This window comes from Squalius cephalus (genome assembly GCF_949319135.1).
Source record: "Squalius cephalus genome assembly, chromosome: 5".
NCBI classification, from domain to species: Eukaryota; Metazoa; Chordata; class Actinopteri; order Cypriniformes; family Leuciscidae; genus Squalius; species Squalius cephalus.
This window is the reverse complement of record NC_137126.1, coordinates 6,603,029-6,623,322: the sequence shown is the minus strand read 5'-3', so window position 1 is coordinate 6,623,322 and position 20,294 is coordinate 6,603,029. Positions and strand designations below refer to the sequence as shown.

Below are 20,294 nucleotides of genomic sequence, written 5' to 3'. Positions count from 1 at the left end.
GCAAAAGTCGTAGTTAATAGTGAGAATTGGACCCTAATCCAAAGTGTGACCAAAAATGACTATTCGTATTCACTTACATCTATAAAAGACTCCTTGCAACATACGAAAACCCCTCAAAGTCAATAACCTAAACAGATGAAATTGCGTGTAACATTTACAAAAAGAGTGTTACCGTGCTTTTGGGTGGGATGTTGGGTTTTTGTGCAAGAACTGGTTTCTTCATTAGAGTGGGTTTTGAGGGTTTGGGGGATGGCGGGCCAGCGGTCACGTTTGGAGAGGCGACCAGGCCGTTGTCCTGAGCCAGTTCCTCTAGAGGGACGCCAGCTATCACATAGTGCTTCTTCCTTAGCTCACCCAAACGCAGGCGCTCATTTTCCAACATGGTCTCAAGCTCTAGAACCTTCACCTGGGAGAGGAAATAAAAGGCAAGGTTGTATTATATGCATCATATCGAGTTTACCCACAGAAGTACTGCTTGAATTCAGAAACTTATCACTTGCATTCATTAATACACTAAACTACTGAGGTCTTGAACAGATTTTTAAGAGTGAAATTCTTGAGGTCAGCTTAGTGGTGTATACTGAATCACATCAGGGAATCAACCCTGTGACTATGGCATTTTATTTTATATGACTTCATGTTTCAGTTGAAATTACGTCAACACATCAAGGAAATCTGCGCTCATCTAGCCACTTTACAGACTTTAACGCTATTCATCATCATTACATTGGCTTGAAAAAGCATGGCATTAGCTCGGTTTAAATCTTATCTATCTGACCGACTGCTATCACTGTGTTTCAGTAAATGAAGCGTTGTGTCAATCAAAAGTAGTGCCACAAGGCTTAGTACTAGGGTCCTGTGCTTTTCACCTTGTGTAATAGCTGCGATGTCAGAACTAGAGTGTGCTTGTTGTTGTTTTTATCTCCCCACAAAGAGGCTTGCTCTATTACTTGCTCTAAATCTAGACTTGCTGTGCAGCTCTTCTGTGTCAATGATTTGCTCTCCGTTTCCCTGTTGGGCTCACGGTCTGTTCATTCTTGTGACTACATGTGTCCAGAGCTCATGCCATCTCTTTGCCCAGTGATGCTTCCATCACTCTTCGGTTTATCACGTCTGGCTTTGATCTTGTGTACTACTCTTACCAAGAGTGAGATTGCCGCATTTTTATTTGCTTCATTTGCTTTATCATCACTGCTTCTTCCTAACAAACTCTGCCTGTTACTGACCTTGATCTCGCTTCATCCCTGGATTAACACTGTGTGTGGTCTGATCTCCCAGAGCTGACCTCTGCCTGTCTGACTATTACCATCATCCCCTGCTGAGCAGACCGAACGCACGACTCGAGATACAATCCTCATTACAGGCTAGTGACGTGATACGCAGAAACCCTGCAAAACGCTCCCCTGACATCAGATATGGTGATGCATTAGTAGATTTATTTTAATGCCGTGCATTTCGGATCACTGTCTTTATGCTAAACGGGTCAGATCGGTTAGGGTGTGGGTAAAAAATGTCATGAAAAAACGTCATGTCATCAAAAGAGTTGCTTGATTAAGTGGTGGAAATAATGGATGACGGGTGTGCACATTTAAAATACCTTGTTTCTTTCAGGGAACCTTAGATGACAGTACAAATAATTCACATATTCACATTTCTTAAAAATATTTAGCAGATATCTAGCCTGACGTCGTCATACTCAGATTCTAGTCAGAATATGAGTCTAATACTGCTCCATTGGGCTGTGATTAAAGGGATAGTTCACTTTGAAATTAAATGTTGGTATGTTTTAGCTTACCTCAAGGGCATCCAAGATGTAGGTGTCTTTGTTTCCGCAGTAGTTTCAATTTTGATATTTTTAGGTCAAACCGTTCTTGTCTGTCAGTCATTTAATGCAGGTCTGTGGTCACTGTCTCAAAGAGCATGCACAGAGTCGAAATTAAAACAATTCCCCATCGTCCAAATTAAACAATTCCCCATCGTAAGTACACATTGATGGCCTAAGACACGAAACGAGCGGTTTGTGTGAGAAAACGAACAGTATTTATATTGTTTTTAACTCTTGTAACCCAGCCACATCCAAGTGATCTGAGGTCAATTTGGACTCTGTGCATGCTCTTTGAGACAGTGACCACAGACCTGCATTATATGACTGACAGACAAGAACGGTTTGACCTAAAAATATCAAAATTGAAACTACTGCGGAAAAAAAGACACCTACATCTTGGATGCCCTTGAGGTAAGCTAAAACATACCAAAATTTAATTTCAAAGTGAACTATCCCTTTAAGGGGCGTGTTTCAACCGAACCAGGAGAGAAAATGCCTCTGCACTCAATTGGATAGACCTACAACCAATCAGAGCAACGGAGTAAGTGACGTATGTTCTTCATTTATCTTTCCGATCGAAAAATGCCTTGATCGTGGTTCTCTGTTCCTCTTTTCACATGAATGCGCTGTCGATATCTTCTATAACAGACGCGATGGCGGAATCTACACATCTCAGTTCTCCAGCGGCAGCCATCTTTGTTGTAAACAAAATCAAAACAATCGCTCTTTGGTGATGTGGATGATTACGTTACTGTTGATCATCTGTCCATCATCATATAAAGCCCGCCCTGACAATTTGATTGGTCCGAACAGCTCTGGTTCGAGCATAGTTGCTCCACAACGGATCAAGTCCAGACCGAACTTCCCGACCTCAAATGTTGTGGGCGGGGCTAAGTTCGGCTGGCATACATACAGTCGGCATCTAGTCATGGTTGGGGGCGTGGCGAGGGTGGAGTCGGCGTGGGGGAAAACACCACGAACATCGTGTGTATTTGAATGACAAAAATGTCGTATTGCGAGTCATTGACGCCTGCCGACCGGCAACGGTACATTGCAAAATGAACTGCAATAGGTTATGATTGTCCTTATTTAATTAAAAACTGGGTCAATGACCCAACCAAATGGCCGGAGGTGTCGTTTCCAGACATATTTTGTTATCTGGTTGAATCTCCAGGTAAGACATTGCGGTAGCTGTAGCGGTAACATTAGCCTATAACTCAATCAACTTTCGTATATGTTGCATACTGTAACTCCATAAAACCTTGTCACTTACCAATTGTACGTATGCTTCACTCCAAACTATTAATCCTTTTGTAAAACAGTGATCAGTAGTACGAAGTTGCCGAGGGACTGTGCTGACAGTTATCCCTAACTCACAGACTGCAGTCTGTATGAGTGTAGACCTCGAACTACTCCATAGGTTCGTTCGCGATTGGCCTATCAAGCGAGCCTTCAGCTGAAAACGCTAATGTGAATGAGACATCCCTTATGAAAAACAACTATAGGAATCTTGTAGTATTTTGGGACAAAATATTATAGTAATCCTATAGGAATAATACTATAGTATTTTGGGATACTATAGAAGTACTATAGAGGTATTACAGAACATCACAGAAGTATTACACACTACTATAGAAATCTTATAGGATTACTATAGTTCTTTTTCGTAAGGGATGTAGACAAATCTGGCCCACTGCCTAATATGAGTTTAACACCCACTACTATATCACACAGGGATCTACTCACACTGTAATCTCAAAAAAGAAAGCTCAAAAGCCATTTTGTCCTCCTTTCTGGTTCTGTGTGTTTATTAGGAATGATGTAGAACTTCAATTCATAATTTGTTTGTTTATTGGCGGTACAGAAAACGACACAGCAACTCTTCGGCATGATTGTCCCGTGTATTTCAGTTAGCGCCAAGGCAATGTTTTCCCCCACGGGCTAAATTCACATCACGTGACGGGGCGTTCCCGGGGGCGTTCCCAGACCAATCGTCTGTATGTATCCAGGCTAGCAGATATCTGTTCAAATGCTTCAATTTGTTTTCATATAGTATATATTGTATTATAAGCCAAATAAAAAATTTAAACCTAAAACTGTGCTTCAGAAGGCTATAGTACCTTCTGAATGAACTGCTTGACTAATTAATGTAACGTCTCATTTCAAAATAATATCTCTTACTTTCCTGGATGTTGATGTGTACCATATAACTTGCATTATACTTCTTTTGCAGTAATCAGAGTTTAACAGCACAGAAATCTGCCAGCTTACTCTGATTATGTAAATAAGTTAGAAAACTTTTCTCTGCACAAAATTACACCTTTGTATTGGCAAATCTACTTTTAATAGTGTGACTTCTGTGGAAGTTCAAGACCACTGTCTGACTCAGATCTTCTTGAGTAAGACTTCCAGACAACAACCATCAAGTCAACATAACATTGTTGAAGTTTGTCATTCTTCGCTCAGCTCCGGAAGACCCCGACACAACTTCACCACTACTCTCTTGAGCAGCTCTCTGATTTCAAGAAGAAACCATCAAGACTTTCATAAATCGAAGGAAAATTAAGGAAGTGTGTGGTGGTTAGAGGGGAAAGAGTACAGAGGCTTCAGCTTAGATCTCATATACCCCTGTCGAACCAGGTCTCCACTCATTCTACAGTCTAAATAAGAACTCCCAGGTTTTGATATCTTAACCTTCCAAAAGATCTGATAACCTTTGTTCCCCAACACTAATACCTTACAGAAAAAGTATTTGTCAAGTCATACATGCAAATAAACAACATCCTTACAATTTCATTTAGCATGTGACCAAAAATAAACAAACCTGTGCCTCCATTTCTTCTTTTTTGAGCTTAATTAGAGACATGCCAGAGAAGTCCATGGTGTCTTAATATGCACATGAGAAGAAAAAGAAAAAAATATTTTTTTAATAAATATGTCATAGCATAACTATATATTTTTTTTATTAAAGAGAAGCATGAGCAACCATGACACAAAAGCCCCTATAACATCCCACTTACCCTTATCCTCGATCTGGTCCAGCCCGGTCTTGGTGGACGCCACCACTCCAGCAGCCATCTCGTTCACATGACGTGAGGCCTGCTGGAGAACACCGAGCCTCTTACTGCCACTGTCAGCTTTCACCTGTAGATGATAGAGCAAAGATGATAAAACAAAGCAAATATTACGAATTATGACAAACAATAGTAGACTGCAACTAAATGGTCGAGACAAGACAACACAGTATAGACCATTATGGACCCTTTTTACATTTCTGGGTTTGAAATGCAGGATAAACGTCTTTTGAGGCATATGGGAGACCAAAAGCAAATAATTATAATAAATATTTTTCCCTTTTGCAAAATAACTAAAAAAATTAAATAAAATAATGCATTTCCATGACTGTGCACAAGAAGAAAAATGAGAGATGGATTATGACAGTCTGAAGAAAGTGAACAGTTTAGTCTCTCCCTCTGCAACTGCACCCTATTGCAGCAGTGTTTACTTTTTGTCTATGTGTGTATTTAATTTAATGCCAGGGTAATATAACAAAGTACACAAAGTATAATGTTATAAATGTGCATTCAATATGGGTGACTAGATTAGGCTGTATACCAACATAGTGAGAGTAAAAGTAGTGGGCATGGCCACTTTTACTTAAATGGCTATTGCTTTTCCTTTCAAAAGTTACAGCCATTTATTTTCACAGTTTATTATAGTTTATAAATGATTTTATTGCAGTGCTCAACAATTAATTCAGCACACGATGGGTCCTTTCAACCTAAATAACTTTGCTTCAAGAACCACTGTTGTCATGTATTTCTGTAGTTATTGGATGTGTGTCAATTTCAACAAAAGCAGTGTAGGAAGATTCTTTAAAATGTATTGGTCAATAAGTATTAGTTGGATCCAGCATGCTTTCTCCTGGACATTTAGTAATGGGTGTAGCCTGGTATACTCTGAAGGCTATTACTACTGAATAAAATTTCCATTTTTCACAGAACATAATGCACATGCATATGATGTAATTCTAAGGAGCCATGTAAAATTTGTCCATCAGGCAATAGGTGGTGCAACAGTATTGTCGCAAGCAACAAAAAAGCTGTATATTTACTGTATATATACTTTCCCCCCCAAAAAAACCTAAAATTAACATATAAACCCAAACATTAGGACTGGGAAAAACATATATTAATATAGACCATTTAATGCATTAGAAAATTATTGCATCATTCTTTTTTTTTCTGATCGCTTTCGATTTGCTGCCTTATATATATGATATAAAAGTGTCACCTTGGAGGCGGCAACAAGCTGTGCAGTGCTAGCAGCGATCTCGTGAGAGCAGACGATCAACTCCTCATACTTCCCAGTGTGCAACACCACTTTATCAGCAGAATCACTGTTGGAATTTGAAAGCACACATTCGTTAACAAAACAGTTTTCATGAAAAGAAAAAAAAATTGTATCATAAGATGTATTATAACTCTCGGACATGTGGCAAAAATACATACACCATCTGTGTTGCGCCCCATCCCACAGCTTTGGAGGCAGAAATAAGACCCTCTGTCCAGCGAGAGTTACGAGCATAAAACTCTTTCACCGAAGCTGCGCCCTAGAAAGAATGCATGTTGAGGGATCTCTCAGGTAACACACACGCAACAATCACATGTATATCAATTCTATAAAAATTTTGTAAACATGCACAAAATGCATATTTTTAGGATTTAAAACTTTCCATTTGATAATACAGACTGAAACTAACTTTAAAGTACAATTTAGGCCACCAAGGATCACTTAAGTATAAAACAATAATGACAAGGATAATAATCTGGGCCCAGTTTCCCAAAGCGTTCTTATCTCTAAGTAGTTCTTAACCTATTCCTTAACCTCTCTCTTAACCTTATGGCACGATTCCCGAAACGTTCGTTCGCTAAGTATATCTTCTGTAAGTCACACTTTCGTAAGGTTGGTCTGGACCACTCTTAGCTTTACCTTATCACTGTGTAGGGATGTCCCGATACCACTTTTTCACTTCCGATACCGATACCGATGCCGCAGCTTTGGCTATTTGCCGATACCGATATCAATCCGATATTTTAATTTTATTCTTGAACTAATACTATTAATAATAAAATATAATGGAAGCACTTTGCTCAATTAGCCACATAAAAACATCTCAGTCAAATGGAGAACAAATACTTCTCCAGTATATAGTCCACAACAACAGTTGATAATGAAAGACTGCCAGCCTTTATTCAAAAGACCTTGAGATATGTTTGGTAACCTGAATGAATTTAAAATTAATTTGCTATATTTCAGATCAATATATTTGTTTCCTTAAAATTTTAATTAACCTTTAATTAACCCTTTATTCTCATCTGAATTATAAATAATGTATTTCTGTATAAAATACTACTTTTAAAAACACATTTGATTTTATTTTTTATTCAATGTAGAATGTGTAACTTAAAAATAAACAGATTAGTGCTCTGTTTTAGGACAAGAAATGAAAATCAATGCAATGATGAATGTCCAAAAGATGAGATCATTTTTGCTTTTAAACAGCGTGTGTGTGTGTGTGTGTGTGTGTGTGTGTGTGTGTGTGTGTGTGTGTGTGTGTGATTTTGGTTGGGTGACAGTTACAGTTTGACAAGAGTTGACAGTTTGACAAAAGCACAATGTTGTGTTTTACAGAAATATAAGTAGGCTAAACACTTTTTGCAGTTTTAATGATGTCCTGTATGAAAATGACGGAGTATGTTTTTATGTTTCCACTGTTCGATCGCGCCCGTGCCTCTCTCTCTCTCTGACACACACACACTCCAGCATTGCAATCTTGACATCGCAGCCTGTTCATTTTGCTGCGTCCACACCAAACGCGAATAGAGCGTCAAATTTGCGTCTATCGCGTCTAGTTCGATGCTTGAACAGTTTGAATCCATTCGCGCGTCCAAAGCGAATAGGACGCGCCGCGCGCGTATAATGATAAAGTGAGCGTTTGAAGCGATATAGACGCGCGTTCAGAGCTAAGGCGGGCTACAGATTAGGTGTCCCTAAAGAACCCGCATATGCGCGTATCTCAGTAACGTTAGTTCCGTATTACATTAATTAATGTGCACGCGAGATTTATTTATTTTTATACCGTGTATTCTCTGTGTAAATCCATGCACCGAACGTACGTTCAGTACGAATACGTACCGTTCCACCCCTAGCTGCTAATGGGTATCGGATCATAGGTATCGGATAATTTTTTTTCTCCCCTCCGATATCCGATCTAGCGTTTTGGGCCAGTATCGGCACGATACCGATGCCGTGGATCGGATCGGGACATCCCTACTGTTGCAGGTCTATATGAATATAATTCTGAAGTTTTAATACACCCAGACAGTATTAAATTAGGCTAATTCAAGTGTTTTCATGCAAAGAATAAAATTGTCATTACACTGATTGTTGTTAGATTTTTAATTATATTATTATACAATATTATTAATTTAATTAAAACGCTCTTTTAAAGGCCAGTGAAAGCATAGGCTACTGTCAGTTAAGTCCTATTCGGACGCTAATATTGTTTCTCATGGGCTCGTCCGGTATTTTAAACATTTACAGGGGTAAGTCGGTGATTTTAGTCCCGTCCGAATCCATAATATCAGTGTTTTTCTCACCCAACCCGCGTAAAAATCCCTGGCCAAATCAGTACCTTCTGTTTTTTGACAAACAGGTCGTGTGGTAATTTAATTGCCGTCTGAATCCACATCTCTGAGTTTACAAGAGATTCAAAATTCACGGTTTAAATCCTTTTTGATCACTGCCGAGCACCGTACGCAAGATGTAAACTTTTATTACTGAAATGCTGGAAAGTATTTACAAGAACAATATTTCATCGCAGCTCCACCTCAGCGAACAAAAATGGGAAAGAGAAGAAGGCACGTAAATGTTTGAAAAGGTTATTGTGGCAGCAATATATTGTATGTTACAATTTTAAAATATGTAGGCTAGGCTATTATAGGCTATTATAGTTTGGATTATTTTTTATAATATCCAATAATCATAATAAATTGCAATTTCAACTATTTCTGAAGTGCTTCATTTATAAAGATCACCGCTTTCTCACATAAACAGCCCCTGCACGAGAGAATAATTGATTCTCGAGCCATCGATATCAAACAATTCAGCACCATCGCCACGGACAGCGCCGGGTAACGTCGCACGTAAGAAGGTATATCTTAAGCAGCTTCCTAAGGTATGGTTCGGGGAACACACTTAGGAACATAAACAGCTTTGTAAAGATATATCTTTTGAGCTTTCTTAGCGCGCTAAGAGTGAGCGTTATCGGGAAACCGGGCCCTGAATACTAATTGTAACACTTTACCTTTCCACTCTCCACAATCTCCTTTTGCAGGTCTGTGGATGCCAACACCAGAAGACGAATTGCCTGAAGGATATTAACATTCGAAAAATATATCAATTAAACACAGTAACTTCATTTAACAGTGTCCTTGTTATACATGTTACATGTACTTACTATTGTAATAACATTCAATTATGCATATTTACAAACACTAACCCTATAGTAAGTACATGTGGTTAATTAATATCACTCAGTACTAATTTGTGTAATTACACAGTAACACGGACACCTTAAAATAAAGTACTCAACAGATAGAACAAGTTTCTTTTATTCACATCACTAGCTATGTTTCCAATCAAAGTTGCAAATTTCACTTATGCGCAAAATTGGAATATCACATCAAATATTTGCACACAAAATAACAAGCATAGTTTTCATCCCCTATGTTTTAAGAGAACAAAATCGTCACTTCCTGGGAAAATACCTGTAATAAAAATGTTGTGCAATGTTGACAACTTTCAACAGAAAGTAGCTAAAGCCTGCTTGAAAGTTTCTATATGTTGCTAGATACCCCTGCGATACCCCCAAATTTGCATAAAAATAGGTGAATGGAAACATATCTACTGAAGTAAATAGAATTCAAATTTTCCAGTTCCAATATATAGTGGCTCCAGCATCTATAATTTCATAAGTTCTAGTCTTACCTTCATAAGGCCAGTGCAGCTATTTAGGATCCTGAGAGAAAAATATGAAAAGAGAAAATGCATATAAATGGAAACATGCAAGCATGCTGTATATTAAACGAGTGACACTTTATAGGTCTCAACAAATCAACTGGTTACAGGCATACAAATCACAGACCTTTCATTGACCTCCAGTTTGACTCCTGTTGTGTCCTTCCTGGTCTGACTCATCATTTCCTAGACAGCCAAACAATTAAAATCATGATCAAAACAAAAGCAAAAGATATAATATATAATAACCTTAATGCCTCAATAACAAAATCTTAAAATGAATGTGAATACGAACAAAATATGCTCCTCTGTGACCCAGTATCAACACAAATACTAACATAACACTTCATAAAGCTATTATTCATAACAGGGCTGTAAACACGTCTGTGGTTCATCGCTGGACACTAAGCTGCAATAAGAAGTTATTATATGTCAGGAATGTTTTACAGCAGATGCTTAAGATAGCAGAGTGTTTCTGTGACTAATAAATGACTCTGTACCATTTTTACTCACATCTATTCTCCTAACAGCCTCCTCAATAGCCGCAGAGGTAGCAGCCATTTCTTTATCCACCATGTCACCCAGCTCGTCCTTACCAACATCTATTCCTTTTGGCCTCAGATCCTGAAAAAGGAAAAGGAAATAAATAATACAAGATATAGAGGGACAAGAAAAAACAGAGAGTGAGAAACAAGCAGAGAAAAGTTGGAGTAAAAGAATGATTAGATATTAATTGTGTGAGCATTTAAATATGTATAATAAAATACTGTGTATTGAGTTTGGTGGTATAGCTAAAACAAATGATCAGTATATAGACAGTATATAATATGTGTCATTAACAACGCAGTCATTAATGTGAGGTAGAAAAATGATTAATCTAATAACTAAAAATCAAAAAAATCTAAATAATTAAGGCATTGTTTCAATAAATGAACAGAAGGAAGAATGATATTTAATCTATTAATACTCAATGCACTGCAACAAGCTCGTATGTTGAACGTGAATTATAAATAGAGCTATAAATTGATAAATTTGCTGCAGTATATCTATGAAATGTAATAATGAAAACAAATTTACCCAAAATTTTACCCCAAAATTGTGTGCTTTCATTAGAGTACTGTATTGCTAACTTTCTGTATTGCTCACTTTGGATGTGCTGCACTATTTGTGTGATATGACACAATTGTGTGACTCTTAAAGATGTCATGACTTGGATTTTTAAAAATATTTTAATATGTTCCTTGAGGTTAATTTATAATGTTAATAAAGATAGTATATAAGTGTTTATAAGTGAAATGTGAAGGCCATGGTAAGGTATGGTAACCCATACTCGGAATTTGTCCTCTGCATTAACCCATCCAAGTTAGTGCACACACCTGGAGCAGTGGGCAGCCATTTTGCTTTGGCACCCGGGGAGCGATTGGGGGTTAGGTACCTTGCTCAAGGGCACCTCAGCCGTTTCCTGCCGGTATTGAGAATCAAACCCGCAACCTTCGGGTTACCAGTCTGACTCTCTAACCATTAAGGCTGATTTATACTTCTGTGTCGAACCTACGCCGTAGCTACGTCATAGGCTGTGTGTAGCATCCATAGCCTATGGCGTAGCCTGACATGCACCTCTCATAAAAATGTAACAACACGTGGTCTATTCTACGCAGATCCGAAGCGTTGTGATTGGTCTGCTAGAACCCCTCCCTCAGGTAAAAACAAAAACAAAATCTGCGATATCGTCGAATTTCAAAAATCGTCATTTACAGTCATGCTTTTAAAAGCATTATAAAATCATTTACTTAAGATTTGTGATGCAGCTACTGTCACATCCAATACAGTTGGCTGCTTCATTTTTCAACAAAATTTTCTTAGCGAACTCTCCATTACACTGTGCCAAAACAAAATGCTACGAACAAATAAATAATCCTCTGATGCGATCCGGGACGCCATTAAAATATCCTTCTGAAGTCTGTACAGAGACACAAATAAACTGTTTAAACTAGACACATCAAAGCGAACGTTCTTTCACTCTTCCATTTGAACTCTTGTCGGCAGACTCAAGCGTGTGGAGTATGTCAGAAACTGAACCCGCATCTGTATACTGTATCCAGTGTAGACAGTGTCAGTGATTATAATGGGTTCTATTTGCGTTTGACGCAATGCGACGCTCACACCCAGTGTAGGTAAATATCAGCTGTTAAGAGACTGAATGCCAGTGGGCACTAAACAGGGCCTATGGTGCGATGATGTAAAGCTATTCATTGATGTCTTGCTCTGGAGGAAGTCGCGTGATGTCACAAATCCCACAATATCCAAACGAGATGTTTTTGGAGCTTGATTAAATAATTGCTTTATTTATAATGAGGAGGTTTTAAGCTGTGAAACTTATAGGATGTTTTAATTGTACAAAGACCTCTTATATGTCAAAAGATCAAGGCAAATTTGATTTCTCATGTCATGACCGCTTCAATAAAACTGCTGCCTATGTAGAGTGTTTTATTTCAGTAAGAATGATGCTGAAAGTAGCTGCCTATATAGACAGCAAAGCAGCTCAGTCTGTTTTGCAATAGAGTGTGTGTGCTTTGCAACTCCTCACCTGTGCTATTCTAAGAATCTTCTGCACCGCAGCTTGAATCGAGGTGGGATCAGCCCCCTTTACAGTTGATTTTGACTTGAGTTTCCTAAGATACTGCAGGCTCTGGGTGGCACAACTCTTACAGTTATCTGTCAAACCTATAAATAAACACGCATACACACATAAGCTGACACAAAGTTACATCGTAGGCAGTTCTACAAGAGCAAATCTCATGAAAGTATACCTAGGTTCACATTTCACCCCACTAGTACCTAAGAGCTAGCCTGGCAAGCCAGACCTACATCAAGATGTTAGGTCTGGCAACTCAGCATTGTCAGGGCTCAATCCGAGGGGCGGGATAAACGGCTGTCTTTCAAATTCGCTCTGTATGCAATAGGACAGCGCTACAACCAACCAGAGCGTTTTCCCAACAGCGGAGCTAGTTGATGATGGATTAAACTTTTGCCATATCTGGCCGGCAAAACTACGAACACATCTTCCTGTTTTAAGAATGACTTAAGTGCCGTTCTTTGTTCTTTTCTCAAAGATAAACTTAACTCCAAGTCCTCCAGAGTCACGGACAAAGCCGATTGGAAAGACCGCTGTTCGCCGGCAGCAGCAGCTCTTCTTTGTTTTCAAGTAGCAGGGAATTCATGCGGAACCGTCACACTCACAACTCTGTCGTCATTATGTAAAGCCTGCCCACCGACTCTATACACGATTTGATTGGTCTGACTAGAGTTTGGTTTTTCCAGCTCGAAAGTCAACGGAGAGTTGCTAGACTTCACTGGCTGATAAATAATTTTTGCTGCCACTAGGGTGCGTCTAGATTTCTAGGCTACCTAAGAGCTGTTGGCTCATCAGAACCCAGTTTTGAGTCCGACCTCTTTTATCCCCTGTCCAACTCCACCTCTCTTAACTCAACCTTACAACATGATACACTCCATGACATCTGGAATGATTCAATACATCTCAATACCGTACAATAACTTAATTAAATCCATATTGGCAGCAAATGCAAGGGAAATATGAATTAACATATCAACCAATAAAAATATAGACAATAACCTGAAACATTGATATCAATTATTACATATGATACCTATATATGATTGCATCAGCAAGCCCTAATAAAATTATTAATACAATATTAAGTACAATTTAAATAGTAAATTTGTCATATTACAATAAAAGAGAATTACATAATTATTTCAATACAGTAATGAGTTTGGGAGGATATGCCTAATTGTCATGAAATAATGTTATGCTGCAAAAATAGGCATTATTTTCTCTAATATATTAATTATGAATTTGATTTTGGAGTGAAATGTTACCAGAACATGTTTTTGACAGGTTTTGTGAGATTCGTCCAAAAACATAAATTCGTCTTCACATAACAAAACAGTAAATTGAACATAAACAAAATCATAATCCATGTTAACACAGCTGTGGGCTTTGTGCTTATGTAAGTGTTTTCCACAAAGAGCAAGCTTTATAAGTGTGTGCTCTTACGGTCAGCGTCGTCAGTGGGGGCCATGTGTGCCGTTGCACTTCCATTGGTTATTGTGTCAGCAGCAAGATGAGAAAACTTAGTAAGAGCCCTAACCAGACCCCCAGCATCTGAACCAAAAACAGTAAACAGGAAATAACATTCAAGCATGAATAAAGAATATGCAAACATATACACAAATGGTAAGGGAGTGAGAGACAGAACATACCCCTCATACTCTTCACATACTCAGAGTGGCCCGTCTTCACATTATCAATGGAGCCCAGCGTGGCCTCTGCTCGGGTAATGAGGTAATCTAGTGACAGTCAATTTGAGGATTGTTTTATTAAAATCATGCAGATCATCCAGCTCATAAAAAATGTAAATACTCGTTAGATAAAAAGTTTTGTTGGGATGAGTGGCAGTACCTGGGGAGCTGGAACAGCTGATGTGCAGGGGGTCGTCCAGTGTAGCGACAGCGTCCTGAATGATGTTCTCAGCCTCAGTGACTGTCGCCTGCAGAAGTGTAAACTGCTCTTCCAACAACTTCTGCTGCAGTTGCTCCTCATGACTCGACTACAGACACATAGCGCAAAAATTACCTTAGCACAGTGCTGGTATATGTGTATAAAGCTAGTGCCCCCAAAATAGCGGTCAGGAATTTTAATATCGGATATTCATTCAAATTAATTGTTAAATTTAATACCGCAAAACGAATGTGGAGAAAATTCCACATTCACGTAGTGGCGTTGGCTGCAACAGTACATGTATCCGTGCCAAACCAAAGGGATACATTGCTATAAATGATTACGTTTGTTGCTTAGTTGTAACTTCCAAATAGTTTGACCAAAAATCATGAGACTGGTCTCGATAGATTCAGTGCATCATACTGTACCAAAATGATCGATACACAATTTTCCCATGTCAACCATTTTGTGAGCAGGCCATTTTGAATATTGCAGTACAATACTATTATTTACAAAAGCACTGATGTATTGTTACGAAACTTGGAGATGCCATTTGGTGGCATTATAATACAACAAAACATTAAATTGTCTCTAACTAAAGAACTGCTGGTACGATTGTCTTCAAAATTTGCATGCAGTGTTAGTAGTGTGTCTTGAGAAACATGGCTGCCATTCTGAGGCTGTGGCTGCATCTGAAATTGCATACTTCCCTACTATATAGTAGGCAAAAAACAGTATGTGACAAAAGAAGTATGTCCGAATTCACAGTACTAATGAAGGAAAAGTACCCGGATGACCTACTTACCCAGTGCAGTTCCGTGGGTTCTTGGTTTTGTTCTGGTGATCACAACACTTGTTTTATTGGCCAATTCATGATGTTCGCCTCCAAATGTTCAATAAAGTGTTGTGATCACCAGAACAAAACCAAGAACCCACGGAACTGCACTGGGTAAGAACTGTGAAGTTAGCATATAACCCACACACAATAGGTAGATAAATAGATGCAGTTGCTTGGGTTTTGTGGGCAGTTGCTAAATGGTTTCAGTGGTGTTCTGGGTTGCTAAGGTGTTCTGAGTGGGCGGCCATGTTGTGCCCTATACAATGACTTGCAGTGAATTTGCCACAATATAGATCAGTCCAAGTCTTCTTCATTAGCATAACCCATAACCCTACCTTTTCTTTGAGTTTGCCTTGTAGTTCTCCCAGCTCCTTGATGGTCTTGTCTCGCTCCTGCTGTAGAGAAGACTCTTTCAGCTGAGCTTCCTTCTTCAGGGAGGACAGCTCGGCATCTTTCTTGCTCATAGACTGTGTTAGCCTATCCTTTTCTGCCAGAAGTGCAGCCATGGAGCTGTTCATCTGTTCTCCTGACTGAACGAAACACAGAGAGAAAAAAAAAAAAAAGGACTTTATTTACACATTCAGTAACCTCAGACACTCATTCAGTAAATGACAGTATGGGAAAACCTGTCAACTGTCTGAAGCCTGTATAACAGTAATTCATTGGCTGATGGTGCAAGCCAACGAGCTAAGGAAAGGCATCCTGAAAGTTATGTTAATACTAGATACTATACCATCTCAGAGGTCTGCAATGAAATCTTGACTTTTTGGATCTCTGCATTCTTCGCATCAAGCTCCCTTTTCAGCTTATCCATTTCAAACTTTTGTTCTTCAATCTAAAGCAACAAGATGACGTCTTAAAATCAGTCCTTGGGTGCTTTTACAGTTCAAGTGAAGGAAGACTTGTGTGCACACTTACCTTCATGTCTGATTCTTGTCTGACTCTATCTACCTCAAAGGATAACTGTTGCTTAGTTCGTTCAATTTCCTCTTGAGTCTGGTGTGTGGCTGACAACATCTTTACTGTGTCCGCACTCTATAAAAGATAAAGGACACATTCACAACTGCATATCCTTTAAACATGCACATATGCAAATGTACAAAAATTCTATGTAATAAAGGCATATACCAGTTGATTTATTCAGATTTCCAGAAAACAGAATATCAAGTTATTAGACAAACTAAGGTAAGTAATATCTCTGTGATCGCATATACACACATAGGTACACTGTATTCTTTGTCATACCTTTCGTAGGAGTTCAGCATGGTTGGCAACCAGTTCAGCATGCTTTTCCTTCAGTTTATTATAACGCAACTCTGTTGCTTGGGATTTTTCTATGAGTGAGAAAGTCATCAGCATCAGCTGCCATATTTTCGTTTAAGAATATCTATTTGCATGCTTGCACAAACTCACTTTCTGCCTCAAAAAAGTTGCTCTGTACACTCTCATGTTCAGTGTTGCGGCGGCGGACGGTCTCTAGCTCCATGCGTAGCTGCTCATTCTCCACCAGGGTGCGCTGCTTCTGCACGCGCTGCTCCTCCAGTTCTGCCTCAAGAATGTTGATCTGCGACTTGAGCTGTGTGATATAGCGTTGAGCCTGAACACAGAGGAGAGGTGGAAGAGTAGAATACGGGCGAAAGGGACAGAAAAAAAACACAATGTTGAGATTATAGCACATATTCCAATGCACAAAAGGTGATGAATATTCCAGTAATGTTGCCTGATTCAATGGCTGTGAATAGTGGCTCGCTTTCAAGCTTCGAAAAGGATGCAAAAGTTGCAAACAAATCATATAGACATATCATTGTATGAAATTGTTACTTAATTGGTTTAGGATGGTGTTTAGAAACATCAAGTCTGAGCAATGCCCGGTACACATTGTACACTCAAGCTTCATTTGCAAAATTGAAATGCCAAGTTGGCCACTTTCCTCTAGTCCATATTCTCCTTTTGGGCAATTCCGCGCAAAACTGTCACATCCATAACACCAACACAATGCAATGGTATTTAGTTGGCGTTATGGATGTGACATTTTTGCGTGGAATTGCCCTTTTACGCTTTTTCCTCTTTTTTAGCGCACATAAAAACCAAAGCGCGATTCAACGTGCTCTATTTGTTTACCACTTGCATCGTAATCTACGATTCAATAGGTGTCATCATTTTTGCTCCAACCCTAATCAAACACACCTGAACAAGGTCTTTAGGATTACTAGAAAGTTATAGGAAGATGAGTTTGATCAAGGTTGGAGCTTATTTCTGTAGGAAAGTGGACCTCGAGGGCCAGAGTTGAGAATCCCGTCTAGTTGTTGCTGACAAAATTAGCTGGAATATGAGAATTTTTCCAATACAAATGTAAACAAAATCTGAACCGATATATATTTAGCTGTGTGGACTTGCTGTTTGGCTGAAGCATGAAGGAAAAAACAGCCAGTATCATTTTACAGGGCTCTAAACTGTGACTAAATGGTCACATTTTGCGACCTTTTTTCCTGCTGGTGCCACTTTCAAGTTGCTCAACTGATAAGGACTGTCATATCTGTTGTATATGAGAAACATCAAATGGCACACACTCCAAAAGCAGAACGAAACAGCGCTACTCCTTTGAACCACACCGCAGGGGTCATTTATACATGGTACCATACCGGTTTGAAATTATGATATCGTGGCAAGTCTAGGTGCCACTGTTCTCAGATGTTAGTCTGGAGTCTTGTTTCATCTCAAAAACTTTATTCCAATTTCAAAGGTTTAAATGCTTGAAAATAATACGGACAGTGTCTCACCTCTCCTTTGATCTTCTCAAGCTCAGCTTGCAGCAATTCAATTTCTCGTTTCAAATGTTCGATTTGGAGGTCCCTGTGTTACAGAACAAGTACAGAGTACAGTACAGGTACATACTTGTAGACATACAGAGAGTTTTTAAAATATGAACTTTCTGACATTTTCATAAATGTCTCTTTCATAATTCCCCATAAAAACAAATTATTATGGTATGATCATCAAAAATAACCTACCTATCATCAAATCCATTATTAGGCGGTCCGAAGGCCTGGTCAAATATATCACTCTTAAAAAACAAAACAGGAGACATTTAAGAAGATAAATAAATCGGAGCTGAGAAATTCAAGAATGGATCATGCTAAATTTTCTATAAAGCTCCAACATTTGACAATCCACAAAAAGGTCTATGTGCCAACACAATTACTGTTTTATTTATCACCCTATCTATATGATCATGCTCATTAGTTTCTGCTTTAAGTACCGTTGGCTGAGATGCCATGACAGGCTGTGCTTCGCTAACATCTATCAGAGGCTCGGGTTCATCCTCTTCAGGCTCCTCAAGCTCCTCTTCATCTGGGATGACAACCATGGGTTTAACATGCTCAGCCAGAGCAGAGGCCCGGAGAAAGTTGGGTGGAGACTTCAATGAAAAAAGAAAGGAAAATACTTAATAAGATACATATGTATCACACTTACAAATATATCCTTATTCCTTGTCAGCATTATGTTTCAATAAGCTGAACGGAATTCAAAGATAGTTTACTTACATCAGGCAGTCTAGGTATTTGGATGAGCCTTTTGAAGTATAGCATATCTCGTGCTTTATTGAGGAATGTTTGGAGGCTAAAAAATATAATCATCATCATAATGATAATTAATAATCATATAAACTGTACATAAGAAAAGAAAATCTCCATGGGATTCTTTAAAAATCTTTGAGGTAATATGTAAATATAAATCTATTACTCTATCAAAGAAAATGTGTTACAAGTAGATAGTCGTTTTCATAATTTGTTGGGTTGATTTGGTTTAAACAGTAAAAAATGTTGTGATCATTTTCTCATTCCACCCACCTCTGCCCACCACTGTCTGATTGAGCCAGAGAAAATTACAAAAGAAACCCATCCATTAAGAGGATGGATAGCGGATATTGCTTCAAAAAGAAATTTAAAAAAGGACTATAATATGATCATAAATACAACTTGTGCGCTACATAAATATTCTGAAGCCATTCTTTGTATGAGAAATTTAAATCATTATTCACTGATAATCTTCTGTTCAAAAATATCTTTGTATATTTTGGTTTTATCACTTTTTATAATACATTGAAAAAAATAATTATGAAAATGATAGATAATGAGAATAAGTAAACAATTTAAGATGCTACTGCTGTATCCGTACCTGGAGGTGTAAGGTGTTTTTTATGTGCATGTATGTACTGTATAATATATGTATTTATGAATATGTATGTGTGTGTGTGTTATTTATTGATGGATTGATTGATGATTGATTGGTTCTTGTTTTTGTAATGGTAAAATTCCAATTACTGTTCATACTTTGCCTTCATAATTGACCAATAAAATATTGTTGGAAAAAAAAAGAAGACTCAAAAGAATGATTTGTTCAAAAAATTCAGAAATTGCTAAATTTCATTAAGAGCATAAAAATTGCTACTTTCATTAAGAGCATAAAAAGAGCATGGCATTTCATTAAGAGCTAAGGCGGATTTCTATTTACTGTGTCTGTTTCTTACACAATGCTATAGTTTGGCTTCAGAATACTTGGGAATAAGCATTTTATACATAGAAGGAAAAACATACAGGTTCAAAACAACATGAAGGTGAGTAAATGATCACAGAAATAACATTTCTGGGTGAACTTGAAGTGACAGCTGTTTAAATCAACCACGAATTGAATGATTTTAGCCACATGTAACATTTTCTTTCCCATTTCCTAAAAACACAGTGATTAAAGACATGGAAATATGCCCCCTCACTGCTATGTTAATATAAATGTTGTACACTTAAAAGCCAAATCATTTTCAGTGAATCATATGGTGAATACAGAATGCTACAGACACGATAAAAATGTTTGTTTTTTTTATCTAGCATGAAATGATTAAATGTACCTCTGGAACTGTTCATGGAAGCGTTCGCGGTGTCCCTGGAGTGTGTCAGCTGGTAAACCTGTCAACATAACAACCAGTATCAACAACCAGCTCCAGAAATGCAATTAGGGTGCAGTTTCAG

The 20,294-nt window shown here is 38.3% G+C and overlaps 1 protein-coding gene across 1 annotated transcript in view; it reads right to left on the bottom strand.

The window, feature by feature from the left end:
* Window positions 1-20,294, bottom strand: part of hip1rb (huntingtin interacting protein 1 related b) — a 40,427-nt gene that overhangs the window by 1,752 nt on the left and 18,381 nt on the right. Inside the window, exons 9-31 of the mRNA XM_079872694.1 lie at window positions 20,174-20,231; window positions 18,813-18,888; window positions 18,527-18,685; window positions 18,279-18,331; window positions 18,048-18,120; window positions 16,681-16,864; window positions 16,513-16,601; window positions 16,186-16,302; window positions 16,001-16,102; window positions 15,603-15,797; window positions 14,391-14,538; window positions 14,192-14,278; window positions 13,986-14,093; window positions 12,495-12,631; window positions 10,421-10,531; window positions 10,035-10,093; window positions 9,878-9,908; window positions 9,195-9,257; window positions 6,337-6,437; window positions 6,119-6,224; window positions 4,846-4,969; window positions 4,650-4,711; window positions 173-406 (exon numbers count right to left, since the gene is read on the bottom strand). Of these exons, the coding sequence (XP_079728820.1) occupies window positions 173-406; window positions 4,650-4,711; window positions 4,846-4,969; window positions 6,119-6,224; window positions 6,337-6,437; window positions 9,195-9,257; window positions 9,878-9,908; window positions 10,035-10,093; window positions 10,421-10,531; window positions 12,495-12,631; window positions 13,986-14,093; window positions 14,192-14,278; window positions 14,391-14,538; window positions 15,603-15,797; window positions 16,001-16,102; window positions 16,186-16,302; window positions 16,513-16,601; window positions 16,681-16,864; window positions 18,048-18,120; window positions 18,279-18,331; window positions 18,527-18,685; window positions 18,813-18,888; window positions 20,174-20,231 (2,477 nt within the window). The remainder of the gene's footprint in view (window positions 1-172; window positions 407-4,649; window positions 4,712-4,845; window positions 4,970-6,118; window positions 6,225-6,336; window positions 6,438-9,194; window positions 9,258-9,877; window positions 9,909-10,034; window positions 10,094-10,420; window positions 10,532-12,494; window positions 12,632-13,985; window positions 14,094-14,191; window positions 14,279-14,390; window positions 14,539-15,602; window positions 15,798-16,000; window positions 16,103-16,185; window positions 16,303-16,512; window positions 16,602-16,680; window positions 16,865-18,047; window positions 18,121-18,278; window positions 18,332-18,526; window positions 18,686-18,812; window positions 18,889-20,173; window positions 20,232-20,294) is intronic.